Source organism: Chaetomium tenue (assembly GCF_020726465.1).
Source record: "Chaetomium tenue strain MPI-SDFR-AT-0079 chromosome Unknown F5144scaffold_5, whole genome shotgun sequence".
NCBI lineage: Eukaryota > Fungi > Ascomycota > Sordariomycetes > Sordariales > Chaetomiaceae > Chaetomium > Chaetomium tenue.
This window is the reverse complement of record NW_027117333.1, coordinates 3249195-3273416: the sequence shown is the minus strand read 5'-3', so window position 1 is coordinate 3273416 and position 24222 is coordinate 3249195. Positions and strand designations below refer to the sequence as shown.

At 57.7% G+C, this 24222-nt stretch overlaps 7 protein-coding genes across 7 annotated transcripts; 4 read left to right on the top strand and 3 right to left on the bottom strand.

The window, feature by feature from the left end:
* Positions 1 to 588: 588 nt before the first annotated feature.
* Positions 589 to 2595, bottom strand: F5144DRAFT_594451 (uncharacterized protein; the record flags this gene model as incomplete). The annotated part of the gene is made up of 2 exons (XM_066790580.1): positions 589 to 864; positions 910 to 2595. 2 exons carry the CDS (start codon positions 2593 to 2595, stop codon positions 589 to 591), a joined length of 1962 nt encoding a protein of 653 aa, XP_066641812.1.
* Positions 2596 to 2986: 391 nt separating this feature from the next.
* On the bottom strand, positions 2987 to 4359 carry F5144DRAFT_493340 (PQ loop repeat-domain-containing protein; the record flags this gene model as incomplete). Its single annotated transcript, XM_066785968.1, has 4 exons — positions 2987 to 3248; positions 3388 to 4009; positions 4096 to 4195; positions 4249 to 4359. The coding sequence occupies 4 exons, from the start codon at positions 4357 to 4359 to the stop codon at positions 2987 to 2989; spliced, it is 1095 nt and encodes a 364-aa protein (XP_066641811.1).
* Positions 4360 to 5363: 1004 nt separating this feature from the next.
* F5144DRAFT_308406 (uncharacterized protein) lies at positions 5364 to 6068 on the top strand. Its single transcript, XM_066783942.1, has 2 exons — positions 5364 to 5739; positions 5807 to 6068. Exons 1-2 carry the CDS (start codon positions 5461 to 5463, stop codon positions 5999 to 6001), a joined length of 474 nt encoding a protein of 157 aa, XP_066641810.1. The 5' UTR covers positions 5364 to 5460; the 3' UTR covers positions 6002 to 6068.
* Positions 6069 to 7965: 1897 nt separating this feature from the next.
* On the top strand, positions 7966 to 10678 carry F5144DRAFT_492734 (phospholipase C/P1 nuclease domain-containing protein; the record flags this gene model as incomplete). The annotated part of the gene is made up of 5 exons (XM_066785938.1): positions 7966 to 8108; positions 8176 to 8563; positions 8694 to 8826; positions 9765 to 10436; positions 10506 to 10678. 5 exons carry the CDS (start codon positions 7966 to 7968, stop codon positions 10676 to 10678), a joined length of 1509 nt encoding a protein of 502 aa, XP_066641809.1.
* A 3381-nt stretch (positions 10679 to 14059) lies between these two features.
* On the top strand, positions 14060 to 15856 carry F5144DRAFT_494931 (uncharacterized protein; the record flags this gene model as incomplete). The annotated part of the gene is made up of 5 exons (XM_066786066.1): positions 14060 to 14183; positions 14259 to 14445; positions 14501 to 14586; positions 14640 to 15224; positions 15591 to 15856. 5 exons carry the CDS (start codon positions 14060 to 14062, stop codon positions 15854 to 15856), a joined length of 1248 nt encoding a protein of 415 aa, XP_066641808.1.
* Positions 15857 to 18463: 2607 nt separating this feature from the next.
* Positions 18464 to 19404, top strand: F5144DRAFT_536873 (uncharacterized protein). Its single transcript, XM_066787064.1, has one exon. It carries the CDS (start codon positions 18651 to 18653, stop codon positions 19203 to 19205), a length of 555 nt encoding a protein of 184 aa, XP_066641807.1. The 5' UTR covers positions 18464 to 18650; the 3' UTR covers positions 19206 to 19404.
* A 464-nt stretch (positions 19405 to 19868) lies between these two features.
* F5144DRAFT_308118 (uncharacterized protein) lies at positions 19869 to 23142 on the bottom strand. The gene is made up of 4 exons (XM_066783941.1): positions 22710 to 23142; positions 21520 to 22641; positions 20097 to 20834; positions 19869 to 20035 (listed from the first exon to the last, which is right to left on the bottom strand). Exons 1-4 carry the CDS (start codon positions 23005 to 23007, stop codon positions 19902 to 19904), a joined length of 2292 nt encoding a protein of 763 aa, XP_066641806.1. The 5' UTR covers positions 23008 to 23142; the 3' UTR covers positions 19869 to 19901.
* Positions 23143 to 24222: the final 1080 nt, after the last annotated feature.

Here is a 24222-nt window from a genome sequence, read left to right as displayed (position 1 = left end):
GCAAACCCAGCCTGGAAATGGATGACCTGATGGGGCGATGGGTTCGCTTGGAGGCCGTAAGAGAATCCACTTCAAACGGCCAGCGTCTTGGCAGGGATTGTCTGGTCTTCCGCTCAGCTAGGGTCACCAAATCACCAAGGATAGGTAGGTATGGACATACACAAAGCATCTGATGGGACACGGTGAGAATGATAATGTCTGTTCCATGCCAGAGACCCGTCCCCTTTCCTAGCAAAACCTGAAGTCAACAAATTCGCACCGGAACCAAGCGTCAAATTATGTAGCACGAGGAACAGGGTTCAAGCCAGGCACGGCCGGAGCCGGAGCCGGTCTCCACATACCCCGGGCCGGACCCCAGTCCCGGCCCCGGCCCCTCGGGCAGTCTGTATCCACACCAGACAACGTCCAAACTCCAAAGCAGCTGATCTTCCGGTACTTCGTTATAATTCGACTATAACCCGACTGTATATCTCCGTACTAAACTGACAAACCGGCTGGCGCGACAAGCGCAGGCAGCGTGTGTTGGTTACATGCCAACAACCGCGCTCGCCCAAGCAACCCTCTCAACAGACGCCTTCCCCGCCAGAATCACTCATCATCCACCCCCTCCAACGGCCAACTCTCCCAATCCTCAAACCAATTACTCCCCTCCGCCTTCTCCGGCCAAATCCGCCGAAACAGCGGCAGCAACGCGCCCTGCGCCCCCTCCACCCACCACGTAGCAGGCGCCACCGAATCGCCGCCCTCGTCCCACTCGACAGCATGCAGCACCCCGGGGCGATCGTCCCTCGGGTCGCGGCGGACGCGCCAGGGCCGCGCCAGGATCCCCAGGTACGGGTTCAGCGCCGCGCGCATGACCTGTCCCTGGAAGGCGTGCAGCATCACCACCCAGTCGCCGGCGCGGACGACGCGGAGGGAGAGGGTTTCGAGGGGTCGTACCGCGGTGTTGTTGTTGCCGGTGACGGGGTTCGCTTTGCCCTGGGAGACGGCCCGGAAGATGGCCCGGGCGAGTTTTGCGTCGACGGCGCTGTCGACGAAGGCGTTGAAGACGGCGCGGCTGGGGGCGTAGCGGATCGTGGTGGTGGAGTCGGTGGTGAGGTGCACGTTGCCTTGTAGTACGAGGGATTCGGCGCGCTTGGGGACATAGTAGCGTATTTCGGCGGTGGGCGAGCTGGCGTCGAGTGCGAGGCCCAGGCGCCGGAGCTGCGGGAGTGTGCCGAGGACTCGGTAGAGCTTGACTTCTTCGGGGCCGCCTCGGGAGCGAGGTAGGACTATATTCAGGTCCTCTATATGGGGGCAGCGTTGGATGATGGAGTGGAGCCGTTCGTAGTCTAGCTCGGCCCGCTCGTTGGGGAGGCCTAGCTTTCTCAGGCCGGGGTTGAAGGCGGTGACTTTCAGGTATAGGGTGCAACTGCCCTGCAGTTCGAGAGAGCGAAGATTCGGCAGGGCACGAAGGAAGTTGTGCAGCGTCTCAGCGTCCGCCCGGCCGGCACGCGCAGGCGTATCGTAGTGCAGAGTCAACGTTGTGAGGTTCGGAAAGCTGCACCACTCTGCCAGAAACGCAAGTCCCCCCTGGTCGAGCCTCTGGCGAAGATTCAAGGTTTGAAGAACAGAAAAGTCGGTGCTTGTCTTCCAGCGTCGAAGGGCCTCTTCCGGTAATCCCCTGTAGTCATGATACATTTGTATGCCGGCAACCTCCAAACACCGCAGGGAACCAGTCGCAGGGGGGGCTTTTGAGAAACGCTTCCTAGCCGGTGGCGGTGGTAAAGCGAGTCCATCTGGGCCCTTGGGATCCCCCCAGTCCTGGAACAGACGCACATCTTTTAGGTTGGGCGAGAAACCCTCCACTAGCTCCGCGACAACCGCTCCATGGTAGCTCGGCCGCCCTTCTCGATCGTAGCCGTCCGTGTCACAATAGTGAACCCAGATGCGGTAGAGCAGGGGGGACGACGCAAGGGATAGCTCGTGGGGGTCCGGTTTTCCGTTTGCAAGACTGGGGAGGGTAAGATTAAAGACATGCAGCCGCGGCCGTTTCAGAGACGGCGCGGGGAACTGGTTGTGTAACGTCTCTAGAAGACAAGGTGGCAACAAGTCGGACAGAGCGAATACAAAGTCTGTCAGGCCGGACAGCAATTTAACCAAACGGCACAGCGACTCCCAACACGAGTCCAGTTGACCAACGTTGAATTCAGGGGCGCGATCGGCGGTAAGTTCCTCCACGAAACACACGATTATCCCTTGGTCGTCATCGTCGTCGTCGACGTAAGGCGACCCAAAGAGCTTCTTGAACGGCATAGGTTTCCGCTCGAGAGAATGATCGCCATGAGGGGGCTTCCAAAACCCTCCATACACAATGAAGCGTCTGACATGGGAGAATGCCGAATCCCGGCGGAGCGAGTCTTCGCATCTCTGCACGTCTGAGACCAGCTGCTCGGGGTCGCAAGCTTCGACCACGATGGTCTGATACAAGAAGGCGCAGGCGATCGAATAATGGCGTTTGTTTGTCAGCGCGAAGGACAACACGCTAGGGGGGTGCGAATGTCCAATATGATCGCAGATGGCGGATAGTATCTCGACCGGGAGGCTGTTGAACATTTTTGGGCGGGCAGTGTGATGAAAAGAATGATGATAAAATGGTCGTGTGTGACGTGCGAGGGAACGTACGATGAACGACTTCAGCCCCCAAGGCTTATCTAAACAGCTCATGCATGCGAGGTATGTATGCATGCGGCTCAGGTAATCAACATCAGAAAGTATGCAAAAACGCCCACGAAACGACAATCTGGAGCCTTGACGCCCCATAAATGCAGCCAAGATGCAAACCAAGGTGCAAAACATGCAAATGCCCACTTCCCGAGAACCATGGCCATCTCATCCTATCCCACTCGTCTCATCCCACCCGTCTATAAGCCGCCGCCCTCAATCGCATAACCCGTCAACAAACCGCACATCTCAACAACATCATATCACAACCCTGCGCAGCACCCTACGCCGCCCCACTGGGCTTAACCTGCCGCGCGGGCGAGTATATGCGGAACTGCACAAAGATGATGGAGTCCTCGACCATGGTGCCGAGGGAGCCGAGCAGCCACGGCAGGGCCCGGATGAAGTAGTCGCGCTCCTGGGAGAAGGCGATGACGCTCGCGCCGTAGGTGAAGTTGCCCGTCAGCGATAGCAGGAAGAAGAGCAGGGCGAGCCCCTCGCACGACTTTTCGCGGTAGTTCTTGATGATTTGCGGGATGCGCGCGCTGTTGGCAGGGTCTGTTAGCATGTCATGTCCAGAATGGTTGAGGGGTGGCCGGCGCTGGAAACCTCGAGCTCCGCGGCCTTCTCTAACGAACGGCGACAACCAAACCAAAAGGACAAAAAAGAAAAAGGAGAACCTACCACAAATAACAAACGGCACTCGCATACCCCAACACCATCCCCACCACCGCCATCGGCTCCTGCACCCCCTCCCCCCCACCACCAACACCACCACCAACACCATCCCCTTCACCACCCTCCCCACTCCCAGGCACAGCCCACGCCCCCATCTTCCAACTCACAAACCACCCCGCCACCCCCACCGCCCACACCGCCACCAAGCTCACCGTATTGTGCAGCCACGGCCGGCTGTCAGGGGTGTCGTCCTCGCCCGTGAGGATGCGCGCCAGCGGGTCGCCGAGGGTGCTGCTGGCGCGCCGGGGGAGGTCGTGTCGTCGGTGGGAGCCGGGTAGGCCGTTTTCGTTGTTGTTAGCGGGGAGGAGGGGGGAGGATTCGGTTGGTGGGGGGAGGGGTGCGGCGGTGGAGGTGGAGGCGTTGAGGTTGTCGTCGGTGGAGGGGGTGGAAGAGGGGTGGTGGTGGGTGTGGTGGTGGTGGTGGTGCTCGCGGCGGGCGGCGGCAGCCCGGCGGCGGCGGGCGTTGAGTGTGTTGTAGTAGGTGCATTGGCCGATGAGTATCAGGTCGGCGACGCAGAAGTAGCTGGCTAGCGCGATGGTGGAGGGCGCGAGGCTGGTGAAGAGGGCGCCTGGGTAGTAGGTATGGGGGTTCAGCATGTTGGTTGCTAGCACTGGGGAGAGAGAGATCTGCTTTCGCGACGAGCTAGGTACTCACCGGACAGGTTGGCAACATCACCCAGTAGCCAGATCAGGAGGAACTTCATTGATAAGGCTTCTGCGCTCTTGGCTTTGTAGTTGGTGATAAGCTGCGGCAGCTACAGCGTCGTTAGCCATTGGCGCCTCCATAAGCATATTCCATTCGGCGTACCAAGAGACATATCCACGCCGTCAAGCTCACGCTGCCAAAGATGCCGGAGAGCGCCTCACCGATTCTGGGCCCGTGAGGCGCCTCAGAGACGGCGGCGACAAAGCGCTGCATATCGGATCGGGGCTCTACTGGGGGAAGGCGAACAAGAAACTAAGCTCGAGGGTGTTAGGTTTCGATCGCGCGGCCATCAATTTTGGCGTACTTGTGGGGGTTTCGACGGTTGTTGAATGGTGGTGGTTTTGGTGTTGAACTTTGCACGTGGGCCCAGTCACACAGTGAAGTCACCGGCAGCGCTCCTGTGTTCCGAGGACCCTTATCGCAGGCGCGGATCGGCAGCGGATCCCAGCCAAGCAAGGCATCCCATCCCGGAAAGGGAAGTTGACTGTTCCCCACGGCTGGCTCAGGCTGGCTGACCGACTTGCGTCCCGTGCTCTGGTTGGGTGAGCGTGATGCACATTGAAAGCGACCCGAAAATCCCTGCAGGAGACCTGGAGACCTCGCTGAAGCACGGGGGTTGGGAGAGCTGAGACGGCACCGATAAGGCACACCCCGCAAACCACTGCTGGGCCTGCTGCACGGTGGAGTTGTTGGGTCTGTGGGGAAGCACAGACCAGTTACACTCGGCCGATTACCGATCGCTGTGCAACCGATCGCCGTTCCTAACTACAGGCAGTTAAATAGTCTCAACTTGGCCTCGAAACTTTCAAACCCGGCAGCTCTCAATCGAATCCTCTTCATTAGCACCAACCTTGGGGACTACACAGTAGGGTGGTTCTTGTCAGGATTTTGCTCAATCGCAGAATGGCAGCTTTTTTTTTTTTTTTCCACAAGAAAAAGGTCGTCATTGGAATCATCTTCACAATCATTTACTCCTATCCTAATCCATCGCATTTTCCCAAGAGTCTCGAAATGTTGCTGGGCTGTCGAGTCGAGGTAGAGGTTTTCCACACCTCCTCCATAACCCTTGTTAAAATAGCCCAATCAACGAATAAACCAATGCTGAACTGGTTAGAGTGATCGTCCCGGCCAACACTGTGACTGCTCGCTGGCTGGCGATCCCAGAGCCTAACATGGACAGAGGAAAGGTGATACCCAAGCTCTGACTTTCTATATAAGCCGGTCGGTCTGCCCGCTGTTAGCTTCTCGATTCCCTTTTGCTTTATCCAACTCTCTCCCTCTGCCCCTTTACTAAGAACCGAGCCCGCCGAGACCATGCAGCTTTCCGCCGCTCTCCTCTCAGCCGCCGGGCTCTTCGCACACACAGCCGCAGCCGGTAGCTTTTACCTGTCGTCATTCGAGACCCAGGGGGGCATCGCGAGTTACTTCTGCATAGACGATTCCGGCTCGGCCGGGTTCCATAAGCTGTGCCAGGAAGAACCGGTTTCCATCCAGCTAGATGCCCATGGACATTTTATAGCGGGCGACCTCATGCTCCAAAAGATCGATCAGGTTTCGTACAAGCTTGTGTCAACGGACCTCTACCCCCGCGGCGTAGGCATCCCCCAACCCTCGTGTGGCACCGTCTGGTATTATGCAGTGCTAACACGTCTTCTTCTAGGAAAACGACCTAACGGGGCCGTTTGCCGTCACCGAGTCTCACAGCTTCGTGTACAAAGGGCCAGGACACTACACTTGGCGCCTTGCTGGTGATTTTTACGACTGGGAAGTTTATCTTGATTCAAGCGACTATTCCACTCCCGCGGTTGCTCCCAACATAACCGGTGCCACGCTCCTCTACGACTCTCCTAGCTAGAGGGTAGTCGAGGTGTACTACACACACAAACACCGATGAGAGATGCGTTTCCCACGGGTCGTACTGCGTGATAGGGGTGGGCGGGGGGGCGAATGGGGGCCGCGTCTCTTTGTCATGCAACCGCACCGAAGACAGTGCTTCAGATTCATGCTTCTTAGTATACTTCGGCTTTCAAGTCACCCTCCTTCATCAAAGCAAGGCCTTTCCACCTCATGTAGGCAGTTGCAATACATCAGTACACCGACTTGCATTCATGCATTGTGGAAACAAAACTCCACAGATCAAGCCCGCACTGGTAGACGCCCCTGTCGGCGTCGCCGTAGTTAGGCAGCCCCATCATCCACTGCTTGATCTCAGCATCGGCCGTGGGACAGGGCAGTGCCAGCGTGCGGAGCGTCTCCTCGGTGAGCCCGCGCGGAAGCAGGCTGTCGGCACTGAGAACAATGAAGCAAGTCAGTCAGCCAGTCAGCGAGCCAGCCGATATGCCGGATGGGTAGGTAGGTAACGCAGGTACAAGCAATGCCCGGCAGGGCCAAGGATCAAGTATCAAGTCAAACAAAAACCCATGGCGGCTCGACGATGCCCTGCGCGTGCTGCCACTAGACCGGCTGTACGGCGATGCCGAGGAGGACATAGGCGCAGGTCCTACGCGCCGAAGCAGAATCGCTCGGCGGTGGTGAGGGTACAATGTATGGAATAGGCGGTTGATGTACACGCAAAATACGTTTCCACGTCCAGATGTCGATGTGTGTCTGGGACGAGTGCTAACATGTTGTCAGAATGGGGCAAGAAGATGAGCTACTACATCGCCTTCTCTCATGAAGGCGCGGCCGATGTCAGACGGCGATAAATTCGCAAAACCGAGCACGCCAAAAGCAATGCCAAATGCTCCGAGGCGGCCCTTCAGCGCATCATAGAGGAGGTGAGGAAATTGCGGCGGGAACAGCTGTCTGACGAAGAAAAGTGGCAGCTGGCGGAAGAGGACCGTCAGGAAGAGCGGGAGCCGCCCCGGTACATCGCCGAGGAGGGCCGCGCAACGAGGGAATCAACGCTGAATAAAAGTGAAAGAACGATGGATCTGGAGTGGTTACCTTAGGTTTCAGGCGGTTTGCATCCGGGGTCGTCCCAGTAACAGGCATAGTGGGGTCTGGTCAACATTCCACATTTGAAGTCCTCGTAGCGAATCTTGCCTCAAGTCGAATCCTAATTGTATCAGGAATCTGCCAGAGCAGTCCCTGCAATTACAAATCTAGCGACACTACAAAAAGTTGTCAATGAGGTTGTCAGAGTTGGTGGGTCACTTCACACATTGGCAGGGGCCTGGGCTTGGCGCAATGGGACTCTTCTGAACTCACTGTAACATTCGTAACTCTATGCAAGGTACATACCGAGGGAGCAACTAAATGTTTGTGAGTCATTTATGGCGCTCTCACTCCCCTCGTAACTATTCCCTTCGGGCGCGGTAGTATTCTCCTGATCATCATGGGATCTTCCTGGAGCGTGACCAAGGGCGACGTATCTCAAATGTGGCTGGGATTGTCAGTTATGTGGCTGGTGCGGTCCTGCAACCTTGATGGACGCCGCCAATCTCCCCATGGATGTTAGCAACCAAAGAACAAGTTGCAGTGACATTAACAGCAACAACAACATCGATGGTGGCAACAGCGACGATAACGGCGGCATCAGAGTTTCAGCCTTTATCAACGAACAACATTCCCATCGTACTCGAGGAAAGGGAGGAGAAACATGCCGCCGAAGACGCGGGACACGCGCAACACGCGCAACACGCCCTGCCAGAAACTCCTGCGAAACACCCGCCATCCTTTGAGCTCTCATCAATCAACGGCATCTTGCGACAACACGCTAGGCAGCGCCTCTATGTCCGACCACTATATTGGACTGCGGAGCATCTGCGTCTCTTAGGATGTGTATTCATCACCGACTGCCATGCGGCTGTCGGGAACATGAGAGAGGAGACGGCAGTATATAACAAACTGACTCGGCCTATCGAGAGGATCGCGGCATATCTGAAGCGCGGCGTAGGGTCAGAGTTTAAAACTGTGCTGGTGAGGGATATGCTTCACCGCCACGGACTTTCCGAGGCTGGGTATGCGCGCCTTTTCCTGCTCTTCGTTTTCCACAAAGCTGTGAACTTCGCTAATCGCCCGCCCCAGCACCCACAAGTTCGAGCTACGCTTTGCCCAGCGCTCTGTAAGAGCTCATCTTCGGACCGGTGGCATATTTGCGCCGGCGCCCAACGCCCCGCCGGGCCTCGCCTTCTTGGACCTCGACGCCGTCGCCAAGCGACGCGACCTATCCGTAACTTATCAGATTCCCCATCTGACGAGCCGGCCTGTGGCGCGCATCCTGCATAAGAAGCTAAACCGCATACGTCCTATCGACAAGATCTATGACCCGTACATTGCGGCGGTGTTGATTGCCTTAGCGCAGGAGCAGCGGCGTGCCGGGACGGTTCCAGATAGCTGCCACACGCCCCCCACGTCGGGTGGGTTTGGCTGTGATCCCTCTATAGACACAGCCCAGGACTCGTTGGGCCCAAAGGTATTCCCCCGTCTATCCAAGTAGTTACAGAACTAACCTTTACTAGGTTTATCTTCTCGCGACCGCCGGACGGGATCTGCATGTCTACACAGCCTGCTTTCCTCCCACCTTCCTTGACCGATTAGATCAGCCTTCGCACCAGTCGTTTGTCGAGACGGTGCCTCTCTACCACTCTCATCTCCCGCTGAAATCACCGGCACAAGTTAGCTGGGTGATCGAGACAATGGCCAAGTCAATGAGCAGGGGACCATTACAGTCGGGCAGTACACAACTCCTAACGCCTACATGAATTGGCCACGCCACGCCACGCCACGCCACGCCATGCAACCCGTGTAATACAGGCGGCCTGGAACCAACCCCAAGCGGATTGCAGAACTGTGAGAGCCTTCGCTTGGCACGACAAAACACGAAAGGAAGGAGTCAATGAGTTGGTAATATCCAATGATATCGCCCTACTCTCGACCGACTTGTCAAGCTTCAAAAGGACTGTAAACGCTACAAACGCCACGGCCAGTTCTCCGAGTTTCGGTCCGGAACTTGTCGGGCACGGTTTTGAACAATCTCCGGCTTGTGAGGTCATTCGAAAGGGTAGTCTCGTAATTTTCTCCTCGGCGACGTAGGTACGGCGTTAATATACAGATTAATGGAAGATTGTTCGACTCAACTTCTGCTCTCTTTCCTCCTTTCCCGTCGCACCACATCGATGGGTGACATTCGTCACGCCAAGCGCCAAGGAAGCGCGTTGGCTTCGCGAGATCACGTGTCGCCAAGGAGCCGGTGGGCCAGTCAGAGACACGAACCCCAGCACATGGATTCCGTTCGCCAACCAACCACCCAGTCGCTTAATGTCGGTCATCCGGGCCATCCTTGCCCTGGTCCTGCGCCTGCGCAGTTGGCCATGATTAGCTGGAAACCACCTGCTGTGTTGACGTTGTGCTTGTGATCGTTTCAACTGATTGATTTCTCTTCCTGTGTTTTTGCTGCTGCATATATTCATATTTTGCGTCATAATCTTTGTATTCCAACCAGATACCCGTACCACATCCCCTTCGCGTCGCCTAAGATGAAATTCTCGACAGTCGCCACTGCGATAGCTGCCGTGCCGGGCGCGGCGGCCTGGGGCGGTACGAAACCACCAGAACCACTCCCCTTTCGTCCAACACTTCAGACAGCCATCTAACCACGCTCGCACAAACCACAGGCTTCGGACACATCACCGTCGGCTACCTCGCGAGCGCCTTCGTCTCGCCCGCCACCACCACCTACCTCCAAACCCTCTTACGCAACGACACGGCCGAGTACCTCGCCGGCGTGGCCACCTGGGCCGACTCGATCCGCTACACCAAATGGGGCCGCTTCACCTCCGACTTCCACTTCATCGACGCCAAGGACGACCCGCCGCGGTCCTGCGGCGTCGATTTCGCCCGCGACTGCAAATCCGACCGCGGCTGCGTCGTCTCCGCCCTGCACAACTACACCACGCGCCTGCTGGACGCGGAGGGCCAGCTGCCGGCCTGGCAGCGCGCGCAGGCGGCCAAGTTTGTGGTGCATTTTGTGGGGGATATCCACCAGCCGCTGCATACGGAGAATGTGGAGCGTGGGGGGAATGGGATTGAGGTGCTGTTTGAGGGCCGGAGGTTGAATCTGCACCATGTGTGGGACTCGAGCATTGCTGAGAAGCTGGTGGGCGGTGTGCGCCGCCGCGGGCCGTACCCGGAGGCGAAGCGCTGGGCGGAGGCGCTCGCCCGGGAGATTAATGAGGGCAAGTTTGCGTCGGAGCGTATTAACTGGTTGAGGTCGGCGAACTTGTCGGATCCCGTGGCGACGGCGATGGCGTGGGCTGAGGAGGCGAATGCTTATGTCTGCACGACTGGTGAGTACTGTCCCTGCCGACGGGCGGACCGGGCGCGATTCTTTTAGTTCGTTCTAACATCAGCTTTAGTGTTACCCGAGGGCCCGGATGCCATCCGTGGCCAGGAGCTGGGCTCGGACTACTACGAGGCGGCGGCCCCGGTGATTGAGGTGCAGGTGGCGAGGGCGGGATACCGCTTGGCTGCATGGCTGGACTTGATCGTCACGAGCCTCAAGACCGAGTCATTATCAGACGATCTTTAACACCATTAATTGTCCTGCCGAGGCGGCGTTGGGGATCCTAAGATGGCTCGATGGGAGCCGATCCCTCCCCGCGGGACGGTAGTTGGAGCCGAATGCGCATCTTGGCCCTTTGAGGCGGTTCACGTCGTCAAATAATACCCTTCCAGAAGTGATCATCGTTGATAGTCCGCACCTGAAATCCGGCCGGCGATAAGAAACGATGTCCCCCCGTCCCGGTGGGAGGAGGAAAACGCCCTCTGTGTGATCTTCCCGTCGACACCAGCGATCGTGATGGGACGCCAAGCTCCGATGGCGGCATTAGTTCGCGCCGAGCATTTCGAGGTGCCTCTTGTTTCGTTCCGTCGATCTCTAGTCATGTGGACTTGCGACAACGGGAGGGTGAGCAAGAGTCAAGCGTCTTTCGCGCCATGTCAGCCATGTTGGCCACCGACTCGGACATCCACACAGTTGTCGTTCGAGAAATGCCGACAGAGCCGACCAAGGTGGCGTTGTGATTCCTCAACGATTCACCTGTGTGTGGTAGAAATGAAGGGTTAGTTTCGACAAAGAGGTGCAACTGTTGCACTGTTTCAAAAATCCGAGCAGTTTCTCGAGTGAGAGAGAGGGGGAGATAAGAGGGGAACTGGGGGGCGATATGTTCTGTGGTTGTGTCTCAAGATGCGCAGGGGTCCGCTTCATGATTTTGCCGCCCGCGGTTGCGCTACTGTTACGAGGCCCATCGTTAGGCTGCTGCTTGTTGTGTAATCAAAATTTCCACATTCCGAGACATAGCGATGCTGTGTAAATTGTGTATGACTTGATTCCCTACGGAATGCATTTGCTGGTTGTGCGCGAGGTGTTGTTGTTTATTCTGTCTCGCATGTTAGTGAGGTTAACTCGGGGAAACTTAAGGGGGCCCGCCCCCTATGAGGGATCGGTTCTTGTGCCCTCGACATCAACTTGATATTTCGATTTTTAAACCGATTACTCTACTCCAAGCGGTAGCAAAAGCCAAAGAATAATTGAACCAGACAATATGTCCCATCTCAACCTAAGCGCCGTTCATCGTGGAGTTTGGTTCAGGAACAAGATCCCTGGGCCAAATGGTCGGACAACCTGGGCACACGAGACCGAAACATCAAGCAGGGCAACGGCGGTCTTCCGTCGGCCGCCACCTAGAATGTCAGCGTAATCTCATCTCCATGGTTGTCCGCGGCATCATATTGCCGACCCAGCCTAGAAAGCATGTTCACCGCAACGAAACGAGGAGGCTCGGCAAGCCCTATGAAGGGATGGCCGTTTCGGTGAGGTTGCGTTAGGATTGAAGTTCAGACTAGGTTTTGGGGACTCGGGTTTGTCGGCGAGATCCTTTAACCCCCACTGGACCTGGCTCGTGGGAACCCCAGACGCAGTACCCTGACAAGAAGCAGGGGACCGTAACGTCTCCGTGAGGAAGCAACGTCGAAAGCTGCAAGCGTGCGGCTAGACAGGGGACAGGCAAGAACATTTGGGTCCGAGGGTTTCAAAGTTTATTTTGCTCGCCCGAGAGAAGTACCATGCCTCGTGAAGGTATTTTCAACCAATGTGGGTCCCTTGAGGCGATTCAACGGCCACGGGCCTTTGACCGTGTCTCCTGTCCTCGTGCTAAAGCTTCCCTGGAGGGATGGTTTGTTTCCTTAACATGGGTAGAGCTTGAGGGGCGGTGGCCCTCGGGCCCACGTCTTGGTCCAGCGATCTACCGGCTTCAGGGCGGGCTGCTCCAGAGGGTAAGAGGGTAACTGGCGAGAGACGGATATGAGCAGGCGATGCTGGACATGGCCGCAAAATTGCCGCTATTTCCGGCCGCCAAGCACAAGGTGCGTCCTGATACAGCGGACGGCAAACGATGCCAATGCGCGGGCAGCGACGGTGAAGATCCTAACCTGTTGGGTGTAATTTTGAAGGTTTGCCGACACCCGCCGACGAGGAGCCGGCGGGCGGCTGTCATAGAGGGGCGGTTGTGTGGAGGGAGGTTCCTGGCCAGCCAAGTGCCACCACGGGGTCGAGAAGCGCCTGAATGGGCGAGTGGGGAATGACCCCACAACAGGAGCGGAGTCAATGCTCGCTCGCTTGCGCTTCATCCCATCGATCCCGAGACACAAGCTGCCCGATCGCCCTCAAGCCGGCATTCCTGATTGGCCTAAAGTTCAGACGAGCAAGGGCCCAACCATCCAGCCATGGGCATCTGGCACACAGGGCGCCTCAACTTCAGCCCAGCATCCCAGCCCTGGGGCAGCCGTTGCGCGCGCCTTGATGGAGTTGCGGTTGAGAACTTTGCACGACAGCGACACAAGGCGCTTTTGCCTTCTCTCAGGGCACTGAATCGACCGTCAAATGTGTGTGTCAGTAACGGGGCAGGGTTGGCCACTTGAGCCCTGGCTTGCTGCACGCAAAAATCTAGAACTTGAGGAAGGAGGCACTTCCATGGAGGCAAGGTGACCGATCAGCAGGCCGTAGTTTCCTCTGATGTCTTGCAGTACCTGGTGCCTGATCTCAGATCTCAGCTGCAAGGCACACTTTCCTTTTTCGTCTCGTCTCTACCCCGTGCTTTCCCCTGTGCTGAAGTCATCCAGGAGCATTCCAGGGCCCCTGCCATCCCAACTTCAAAAAAAAGTTTGATGTGGGATTTCGGATTTCGAATTTTGGCTTCTGCAAGGGACAGGCCTTGGGGGTTGCATCTCCAATCCCCCTCTGTTCCGCTGTCTGTCAGACTATGTCGACATTCCCACCTCCCACTGCCCCGTTCTGCATCACCGGCCCCCTGCTCCGCGTTTGAGACCCGTGGGGCCGCACACACTTTTCTCTTTCTCCGGGCCTCCTGCCGCACTGCCCGGGATCTGTCAACGTTCCTGGTCGCAGAGTCGCAGAAAGCTGGGCGGTAACCCTTGCTGGGTATACCTGGGGGCGCACTTCGGAAGTGCTCGAAACCGCTTGGCTTGCCAGGGTCATGAGAAACACTGGCTTGGCGTTCTCGTCGGATCGTCGTCGCAGCACCCTCCCTGCTCCCGTCTTCGCGGCTCATCTCTTATAACACCTCTCCCAAGCCTCGAGACCTGTCTTGGTCCTTCTTCTTAGATCATGTCCCATTCTCACTTTGTGCGGTGGTAGTTGTTTCTCTCGTCCCTCTTCTTTTCTTTCCATCCTTCCATTCGTTCCTTTCTTCGGACGCGGGTTGTACCTGTACCTTACCTTGTACATATCCCAATTCGTCGGCACCAGTTGTCGCACACCACTCCTTTTTTTTAAACTTCCTTTTGCTTCTTGACGGTCTGGAACCATCTTCTCCTCGATTCGACTTTCGGCTCCCGCGGAGCTCAGTTCTTTCCCGACGACCCATCGACACCTTTCAAAAAGTCACCCATCATGTTGATGAAAACAGCTGTGACGACCCTTTTGGGTCTGGCTATGGTTGCTGAGGCGGCAACGGTCCATCATTACAGATCTCCCATTGCTCTGGAACGGCGACAGAACAGGGGCGGCCGGTTCCGTGGCGGTAATCAGGGCGGCAACAACGGCGGCAACCAAGGCGGCAATCAGGGCGGTAACCAGGGCGGCAACCAAGGTGGTAACAATGGCCAGAACAACGGCGGTCAGGGCCAGGGCGGCAACAACGGTCAGAACAACGGCGGCAACGGCGGGAACAATGGCGCCTCCAACACCTGCCTGGCTGCGAACGCCGTTCAGACCGGCTCGGCATCAACCGGCCAGGATGGCGGCAACGTCGCCGATGGCCAGGTCAACTCCGCCACGTACGATGACCCTCCTTCGGTGGATTAGTGTTTCTGATGCTAACATCTCAATTAGTGACGAAGCCAACTTCATCAACTTCTGTTCCGGCGAGACCTTGACCAACGGCTTGCAGAACCGCGATGGTTCCTGCAACGGTATCCGTACGTATATATCATTCTAGGGACAAGTAGTCCACCAGCTAACCCTTGCGCAGCCATGGGCAAGATTCCCTCCGTCGATAGAATGGTCTCGGCGGTCATTGTCAACCCCAAGAACGGTGACGACCTCCAGCCACTAACCACCTTCGAAATTGAGGTCAACCTTGCCAACATGCAGCTGGGTGCGTTCACCAACGCCGCAAGCACCTACTATTCGGCTCCCCAGGACCTCAACGGACAGGGCCAGATCATCGGCCACACCCACGTCACAGTTCAGGACACCGGCAACACCATGAACCCTACCCAACCTCTTGACGCCAAGCAGTTTGCCTTCTTCAAGGGCATCAATGACGCCGGAAACGGCCAGGGTCGCTTGACTGCCGAAGTGACTGGCGGTCTCCCGACCGGCTGCTACCGTGTCTGCACCATGTCCAGCGCCTCCAACCACCAGCCTGTGCTGATGCCTGTCGCCCAACGTGGCTCGCAAGAGGATTGCCGCTACTTCAGCATCGGTGGCGCCTGCGGCAATGGCGGCGGCAACAACGGCGGCAACAATGGCGGTAACAACGGTGGCAACAATGGCCAGAACAACGGCGGCAACAACGGTGGCAACAATGGCCAGAACAACGGCGGCAACAACGGTGGCAACAATGGCGGTAACAACGGCGGTCAAGGCCAGGGCGGCAACAACGGCCAGAACAACGGCGGCCAGGGCCAGGGCGGCAACAACGGTGGCCAGGGCCAAGGCGGCAACGGCGGGAACAACGCTGGTCAAGGTCAAGGCAACAACGCCGGTCAAGGTCAGGGCAACAACGCCGGTCAAGGTCAGGGCAACAACGCTGGCCAGGGCCAAGGCAACAACGCCGGTCAGGGCCAGGGTGGTCAGGGCGGTAACGGTGGTCAAGGCCAGGGCGGCAACGCTGGTCAAGGTCAGGGTGGCCAAGGCGGTAACGGTGGCCAAGGTCAGGGCGGCAACAATGGTGGCCAGGGTGGTAACGGTGGTCAAGGCCAGGGCGGCAACGGCGGCGGCGGTGGCCAGAACGCCAACGCTATCGGCGGTGCAGCTCCCGCGGTTGAGGACACCGGCGATGCCCAACGCCCCTTCCGCGTCAATGGCAACACCTTCGCCACCAAGGGCGCTGCCGTTCAGCGCGCCTGTGCCATCCAGAACAACGCCTGTGCCGACGCCGTCAACGGTGGGCAAGCTCCGGGCCAGACCATTGCCGCCTGCAACCAACAGGAAGCGGCCTGCCGGCAAGCTGGGGGCGCCTAAACCCACATCGGTCGACTTCACCTAGTGCCACCCCGACCTTCACGGCGCCGCTCCAAGCTCATGGCGCTCGTGGTCTACTACCGGAAGGGGTGTGTACAAAATTCTTTTCAATTTCTACGACGGACAGAGCAGCAACCCTTTAGTCCTTAATTTGTGGCTACCTGTGGTTGGTCGTTGGTTTGGTGGGCTGGCGGGCGTCGCGTCTTTCACATATTCCCTTTTAGAAAATGGAAGACGTTGCCGGTGGTCGTTTCTTGGATGTTATTTTATCTCCTTTATTTCGTTTTCTCTTTTTCTGTCGATATGCCGGCGATGTTATGACATTATTTACGGAGCTCATGCATCGCATTGTGCTATCGCGAGTGTAATGCGTGAATCTGGGGGGTGAAGGGGGGGAAGCAACGCAGTTGGGAGGTATGTAGGTAGCGGGTTAGAGGGACAGACAATTACCACTCCGGTCTGTGACCGGGAAGGGGACTAAAACAAACCGCCGCCATGACCCAGCTGAATGAATCAGTACCGACCGACGTTGTGCGACTGACCGAGCGAGTCGCCGGGACCAGCTGGTGGCACGCGGGGAGTGAGTGTCTCGGAAGCTGGCGTGCTGCCAACGTGACTCGGATCGTGCTTGGCCCGGGAATCCTCTTGTGTCTCGTATCCCGGCAACGGGGACGGGGCAGGGAATAGGCGGGTGTTTCGGCATTTGTCACTGGGCCGGCCTGTGTCATGTAGTCATGTAGTGTATACCCGGTGCGGCGAGACTCGCTCGGGAGTGGCTTGGCCCGGATATGGGGGGGCGAAGGGGGTGGTGGATGGAGTAAAACTTTGTGAAACGTGCGGAAGGGGGGCAGGTGTGGGGTGGGGGCAGGGAGGGCTGTTGTGAAACGGCGTGGACCGAGCGCGCGGTTGCTGGGGGGAGTCGGGAGCTGGGATCTGGAAACTGGGAAGAGCTGGGGAGGAGGCGTGCGTGGTCATGGTACAGGGATAGGGACGAGGGCTGGGTGGGAGAGGGAGAGGGATAGGGGGGACCGAGACTGAGACCTGCTGCTTCCCTGCTGCTGCTGGCCTGTTGCTGCCCTGCTTCTGTGTTGCCCGAGTTGTCTGGGTTGTCCTGGGTTGCTTGGGCTGCCTGGGTTGTGGTGAGTTGCCTGGATTTCCTGGTTGTCTTGGGTTGAGTAGGGTATGCAGTGTCTGGGGGCTTAGGGAAGGGGTTGACCCAGCTGGTGATTAACTACAATACAACTATACTACCTACCTATACCATAAGTGATTGAGTATGTAGGTATGTGTTGGTTGATGAAAACGGGTATAGTGGCTGATATAATTAGGTACCCAGCTGAAATGGGAGTGGCTAGGCATTGCTGGTAGGTGGTCCGGGGGTGGGTGTGTTGGTCTAAGATACCTCGTACACGTATTCTGGAGCGATTTGGTGCCGTTGCTGTGTCCAGGCGGGCGACTGGATGGCTAGATCACGAGGCTTACATTACATGTTACGTTGCATACGAACTTTGACGTATGCTTGATCATGGGGGTGTCCTGAGGACTCAGACTCGAGGTTGGAGGTTGGGAGGGTGTGTAGCGTGTGGGGTCGAGTGACTCGGGGGTTAGCTGCGATGCTCTTCATAGAAAGCCGATTTGAGATTTCTTATGGTACTCATCAAGGGTGGGTAAGTGTTGGAGTAATGACCGGACGAGGATGTCTCCGTCAAATGTGGTTGTCATTGATGTTGCTCCCTCGCCATCCCAACCTTGGAACTCGCCTCTAGTTGTTCAGACGTGATGCCAGCGCGGTAGTCAAGGCAACATGGGATCAGACTTGCTGACTGTAATGCATATTCTCTATTTATTTGCATCTACTGGTCATTGGAGTGGGAGTGACAAGCCAGACTACGGCAAGAACTAGAGCCGTGATGATAGCCGCGCCGGCCTCGCAAAAGTATCAAATCCGACCAGCTGCAAGCCAGGGTAGATATACGAGTTTTGAAGTCCCGATACCACCGACTAGTTCCGAATGGCCGAGTGGTTAGTAGGGGCGGTTGGGGCCTGGGGACCTAAATAAAAATATAGCCCCTCCCCCTCCCCCTTCGTCACCAGCAACCGAAGCAAACCTCCAAGGGCTTGGTCACCGGCTACGTCTTTTTAAGGGGCTACCCGGTGAGCTTTTGCTATTATGATGTGAAGTATCATATCTCTTTAGGGTTCACTTGCCGTGCTCTGTGGATAGCTCGAGGAGTCTCAGCTAGCGGTGTCCCACCCTTTCGGGAATGCAGTATCGACCAGGTGGTAGCTAGGTAGATACCAAGCCTCTTTGGCCCTCGTATCTTTTTGACTGTAGACTACGAGTTGTTGATTATGAACGACCGGTCATAGTACTGGGTGTTGGGTGGAAGCCAAGACGAAGACCTCGCCGTGTACTTGAGCCCGGGCTACCCCATCGACTCAAGCCACTCGACCACCGTGCCTTCTCACCCACCGGACATCCGAGACCAGCGATAGCAGCAGCCCACCTACCTTACCTGCACCCTGTACTACTTGCCCAAGGTGTCCCCACCTCGCAACCCAACCTCAACCCAACCTGGACCCATCCCAAGCCCAACTCCTACCTTCCAACACAGCAATCCAACCTCCCGAACCAGCTAAGGTCTGCTTCCACCCATCATCAACATAATCGCACCGTTGCCGCCACCACCATAACCACGACCAACAAAACCACCAACAACACACTCACCAACCAACCTCCCCACAACCCACAAACATAACACTCACCAACCCCCCACAACCCACAACCCACAACATGCCCACCCCAACCCCCCCTTCCACCGAACCCACCCGCCGCGCCACCGCCCTCCGCAACCTCCAAACCCTCTACACCAACCTCACCCTCCTGCACACCATCGCCGCCCCCACCATCATCCTCCACCCCGCCGACCGCGACCTAACCACACCCCCCCGCCCCCCACTAGTTGGCATCGCAGCAGCACAGCAGCATGAAGAAGATCTCGTCGAAGCGGCGGGGCGTAGGGGCGGGTTGGTGATGGATGTTGGGATGGGGAGCGGGGGGATGGTGGTGGATGAGGGGGGGGTGTTTGGGTGCGTTATGGGGGTTTTGAGGGGGGGTGGTTCTTCTGGAGATGGGGGTGTTGGTTCTGGTTCTGGTGCTGGTTCTTCTGGGGGGGAGAGGAATGGTGGTGAGGATGCGAGGGCTACGGAGGGGGAGGAGAAGCAGAGGGAGGGGATCGCGATGCCGTTCTGTGGGGTGTGGAGGTTTGATGAGCTGGGGAGGGCTGTTGAGCACTGGGAGAATGCGGCTGATCCGGCGGCGCTGGGGCGGTGGTTGAGGGGTGAGTAGATTGGGGAGGGGGGTGTGTAGCAGAAACTGAGATGTACACCAACGATGAGAAGGTCGGGACGGACTATCAACTATACATATGGACTGGGATGAGTCGATTTCAACCATGGCAGCTCCTTAGAAGGCGGCCATTGCATACATACCACCACACAACATTACCCCCTCATGAACAGCATCAGCACTCACACCAGATACGCCATAAACCCTGCCAATGCGCGGAACCTATACACTAAGATTCACACGGACGCTACAAACTAGAATATACAAGTGTTGCCTATGACCCCCGGCAGTGATGCCCTTGCTTGCAAGCAAGCTTTTCTATACAGATCCACAAATGGAAGTAGCCCGAAGCCCCTCGAACGTAACAGCTAGACCCTCAAAGAGCCAGCCAGCCTTTGGCAAAGGCGGCCACCCAACGACAACGGTCCCTCCTCGCCATTGTAAAGCCCCGGTCCCCGCCATCATCGTTATCCTCGGCCCTGTCCTTCTCCTCATTCTCATCCTCGGCCCTGCTCTTATCCTCATTTTCATCCTCGGCCCTGCTCTTATCCTCATTTTCATCCTCGGCCCTGTCCTTCTCCTCATTCTCATCCTCGGCCCTGCTCTTATCCTCATTTTCATCCTCGCGTAATCCTCACCCTCGTCCCATTCTCGCCCTCGTTATGGTCGTTTTGTCTCACGTCTCATGTCTCCCGCTCAGTCCTCCTCCCTGCGCAGCCGGTCGTTGAACTTGCGCTTCCCAACACGCGTCTCGTAGTGTGGCGCCGCCGTCTTGACATCCTGCAGCTGGCCTTCGATGGCGCTGCGCGTCTTGTTGCGATAACAGTCCACTGCGGCTAATGTCAGTTTGTTGCGTCATAACAGAGGGACATTTCCAGAATTAAAACTCACGAGCTCGCTGCAAAAACACGGTGCGTCCCGAAAAGACACGGCTCTGCAGCCACGCCATGCGATAGCCCAGGTCGTTCAGCCGCACCTCCTTGCCCCGGAACGACCGGCGCATCCGGGGGATAGCAAGCTCGACTTCCTGGCCCTCCGCCACGGTGACCTTGACCATAGCCCTCGAGCGCTTAGCTGACTGGGACGCGTTCCCGCCGCGCCCGGCCCGGCGGCCCTCCGTCTCGGTGGCGCCATCGTCCTCGGCCTCGCTCGCGTCCTCAGCAAAGAACCGGCTGCCCGTCGCGCTAGGCGGGGGGCTCTGCATCTCGCGCGGGAAGAAGGAGCGCAGGTAGACGCTGTTGTTGCGGCGGAAGCTGTCCGGGATCTCGCGCGTGTTGACGCCGTCCAGGGTGACGCGCACGCGCAAACGGCTCTGGCGGTCGCTGTCCTCGACGAGGATGAACTTGCGCTTCTTGGTCTCGGGGATGTCCGGGAAGAGGTCATCGGGCCCGTCCGCGATGCCTCGCGCGAGGCTCGACCGGCGGGCGGCTAGGGAGCCGCTGCCGTGGGCTGGGGAGCCGCTCACGGTGTCGTGGAGGGAGGGCATCGACGACGAGCCCTGGGGGGCGCCGCTGTAGGAACCGTAACCGGTGAAGGCTTGGGTGGGCCGCTCCTCGGCGCCCGGCTGGCCCGCGGGGGGCTGGTGGTGATGGTGGTGGTGGGCCTGGTCATCCGCATATTCTCCTTCGCCTAAGAGAGAGCGTGTCAGCCAAAGGGCGTTCTACTCAAGAGGGGGTTAATCATGTCGGGCCTCGTCTGCAACGCGCGTCGGTCATGTCAAGTGTGATACTTCAGAGCAAAAAACAGCGCAGCAAGAGCAGCAACTCGCAAATCTCAAAGCGACGCGCGGCAAAGAAGCACAAAGTCGCCCGCATCTCGAGGTGCCATCATATATCCCCCTGAATCAGGCTCCCTGTCAAGGACACTTGGGCAGAAGGTGGGGTTGAGGATGAAGGTGCTGGTTGATATGTGATGAGCGATGATGCTGTTGAATGTGGTGCTGCAAAGCAAGAAAATGCAATGCAACCGGGTTCTGCCAGCCAGCCAGCCCAGCCAGACGACTGAAGGACGACCCAAAACCAGCAAAACAGACTAACAGCAAACGCAACTAATGTAATGTACAGTTCTTTCTTTTTGTACCAGGTTCCTGTTGTCGCCCCGGGTAAACAGTGCTCAAAGGTCGAATGATGGTTCGAGAGCCGGTATATACCAGGTGTAAGGGGCGGCGGCGAGCGAGTATTTCCCAGAAAAATCCAAAAACAACCAAAAGAAAATGAAAAAGCAGGCGCATGTAAAACAACAGGTTTGGCTCGAAGAGGTATCACACTTAATCACAACAACGCGCGCGCTTTTTAGGCCATCTGGTGAAACATACCGACTTCGTCTCCTCCCTGAGCGCTTCCGTCCTGTTGGCCGCCGTGATGGTGGTGCATCTGCGACGCCATGTTGGCGAGAACCGGCTTGCCCATGGCCGGGTTGCCTCCCGGACCCATGGCCGTTGGCGTGGTCATGCCCGAGGAGCCGGGGCCGCCGGGACCAGCGGGCATGTGAGTAGCGTGGGGGGTGGTCGATCCCGTCTTGTTGTTGCGGTAGTTCATCTTGGCCATGCGGCGAACACGACGGCTCCTAAGGCGAGGGTCCTGGTTACTGTTCCGCCAGCTGTCCACAGCCCGCTGGATCAGGCCCCTCTTGCCTCGAAGTGGCGGGTTCAGCTGAGCCAGCGCCCAGCCCACCGAGTTGCACTCGGTCTCGTACTGAAGCCGGTTTCCGCGGTACTGGTCCTTCGGGCAGCACGCGCGCGGGTAGACGCAGTTCTCCGTCTTGAACTCAGCCGTGAGCTCGTCCTGGTTCACCGACTCGACATCGCAGCGGATGGTGTACTCCATCTTGACCCGGTCGCGGGAATACTCGAAAGCAATCCATTGGACGCCATTCGTATCTTGCCTGACCACCAGCGGCGTGGTCGCGGGGATTGGGCCTGGAGCAGCGTTGGGGTTCACACCAGCAGCGGTGGTGGGAGTCGTGAGCGGCGCACCGTTTTGGGGGCTCGTTGTCGACGCGCTGTTCATAGCCACGGGCGCCGAAGTTGCTGATATCCGGTGGTTGAGGCTGTGCGTGTCGATCTTATCGGGGCGCGGGCTCACCGTCATTCCCGGCTGGGCGTGCTGCGCAGGGTGCTGGCTGATGGGATGCTGAGGGGGCGTGTGCGACATCATCATCCCCGGCTGCGACCCCATCGACTGATGCGGTTGTTGAGCATGTTGCGCGTACGGCGATTGCGCCGCCTGGGTCGACATTGACGAGTACTGTTGCTGGGGGGCGCCATAGTACATCGATTGTTGATGTAATTGCGAGGGGGGCTGCGCGTACATGCTCCTCTGCTGGTCGTGGCCCGAGGGCGACGCCACCGAAGCCGGCGAGTTCGACTGGGGTGTGTGGTACGAAATCGGCGGGTACGGCCTCTGCTGCATGGTCGCGGCCATCATGTCTCCGGTGTCTTCAGGGAACCATATGTCAGCTCAGGCGCTCAGGATTCTCATGAGACAACACCCAAGGGCGACTCACCTGCGGCCGTGTATCCGCTCGTTGCACCCGGCGTGCTGTAAGGGCTCGGGTGCGCGTAGTAGTTTGGAAGCCCGTGATCTTGTGAATTGCTCCCCTGTGTTTGTTGCGGGTATGTGTACGCGCCTGAGTGCTGTGGTTGCTGCGGTTGCTGTTGTTGCTGCTGCTGCTGCTGCGCCGCCGAGGTCTGGCTGTGATGCTGCTGATGAACCACGCTCGAGGGTCGAGAGTGTTGCAGATGAGGGGGAACAGGGCCCTGCTGTTGGTGGTGGGTGTGATGCTGCATAGAGGAGACAACCATTAGTCCTCACGATTACAGGGTTATCTTCGAAACAGAAACCATGTGTGTTCTGGAGCACCTGGGACGCGTCTGGGAATGTTGTGGTTTTTTTTCCTCTCGGGAACGCGTGCAAGGACTGGGGGGCCGGGAGCGAAGGTCGGTCCCCTGACAAAATGACTGGGGATCCACGGGTGAGGCGGGCTAGCCTCGGGGATTTGGGGGTGGGATTTTGTAGAACATGGCGCCTTTTCCACGCGGTATCCAAGCCGAGGACGAGGGGAGGGAAATCCAATGCTACTCTCTACAGTGGAGCAGGGAATGGCTCGGAACTCTGACCCGAGGTTTCGACATTCCCACTTGGGCTTCTCTTCCTGGCAGGAATCATTCGCTGCCGGCAGCGACTTAAACCCCCTGGCCGGCGGAATGAAGGTGGAAGCAGGGCTACTAACCGAGTATGCAGTCCCGTGGCGGAGGAAGCGGGAGTGACAGGATCAATCCTGACCGAGTGTGATGGTTGAAAGGCAAGGAAAGACGATTGTGGGGAGCGCGGAGATATGGGGGTTGAGCGGCTAGGGGTTCGCAGGAAAAAGGAGATAAAGATGCGGGACTGACGAATGCTTGCAGAACCAAGCAGGGGAAGAGCGAAGCGATAATGCCTGGCTGGTCGAGTCTGATATACCCAACCAGGGGGCCTTGGGAGGCGCTTCTTTCGTAGTGGGTTCAACAAACCGCCTCTCTCGTGTTGCCCAAAACGGCCAGGCGTGGTGAACACCGAGGAGCGAAATGAAGAAAATGTCGAGGTGTGGAGGGATGGGGGAGAAGAGCAGGGGTGGTGGGGTTTGGACAGCCGCCATGGATTGAGAAGCAAGGGGAGGGGGGTGGGGTGGAAAGGAGAGCAGGGGGCGACTGCATGAGTTGATTAAGTGGCCAATGGACAGCCGGCTGCAAGCCAGGTAGCACAACTTTTGCCGAACAGGGAATGGCTTTCCGAGGCTAACCATTAACAGGCAAGCCCTCTGAAAAGTTTCCCGGCAGGTCTGGTCTGTCATCTGCCACTCATCTCCTGTGCTCTCCCGTTTTGTCGTAAGGACAAGGGGCGGTGAGGGGACTGGGTCCCACTCCGCCATCCTTGCCTCTCATCCTTGTGCTTTGGCTGGCCATCCCGACGGCTGGTTCCAAAGTCTCCCCCATCTTCCTGGGCCTGAGACTGGATCGATGGCAGATGCATGTCGAACA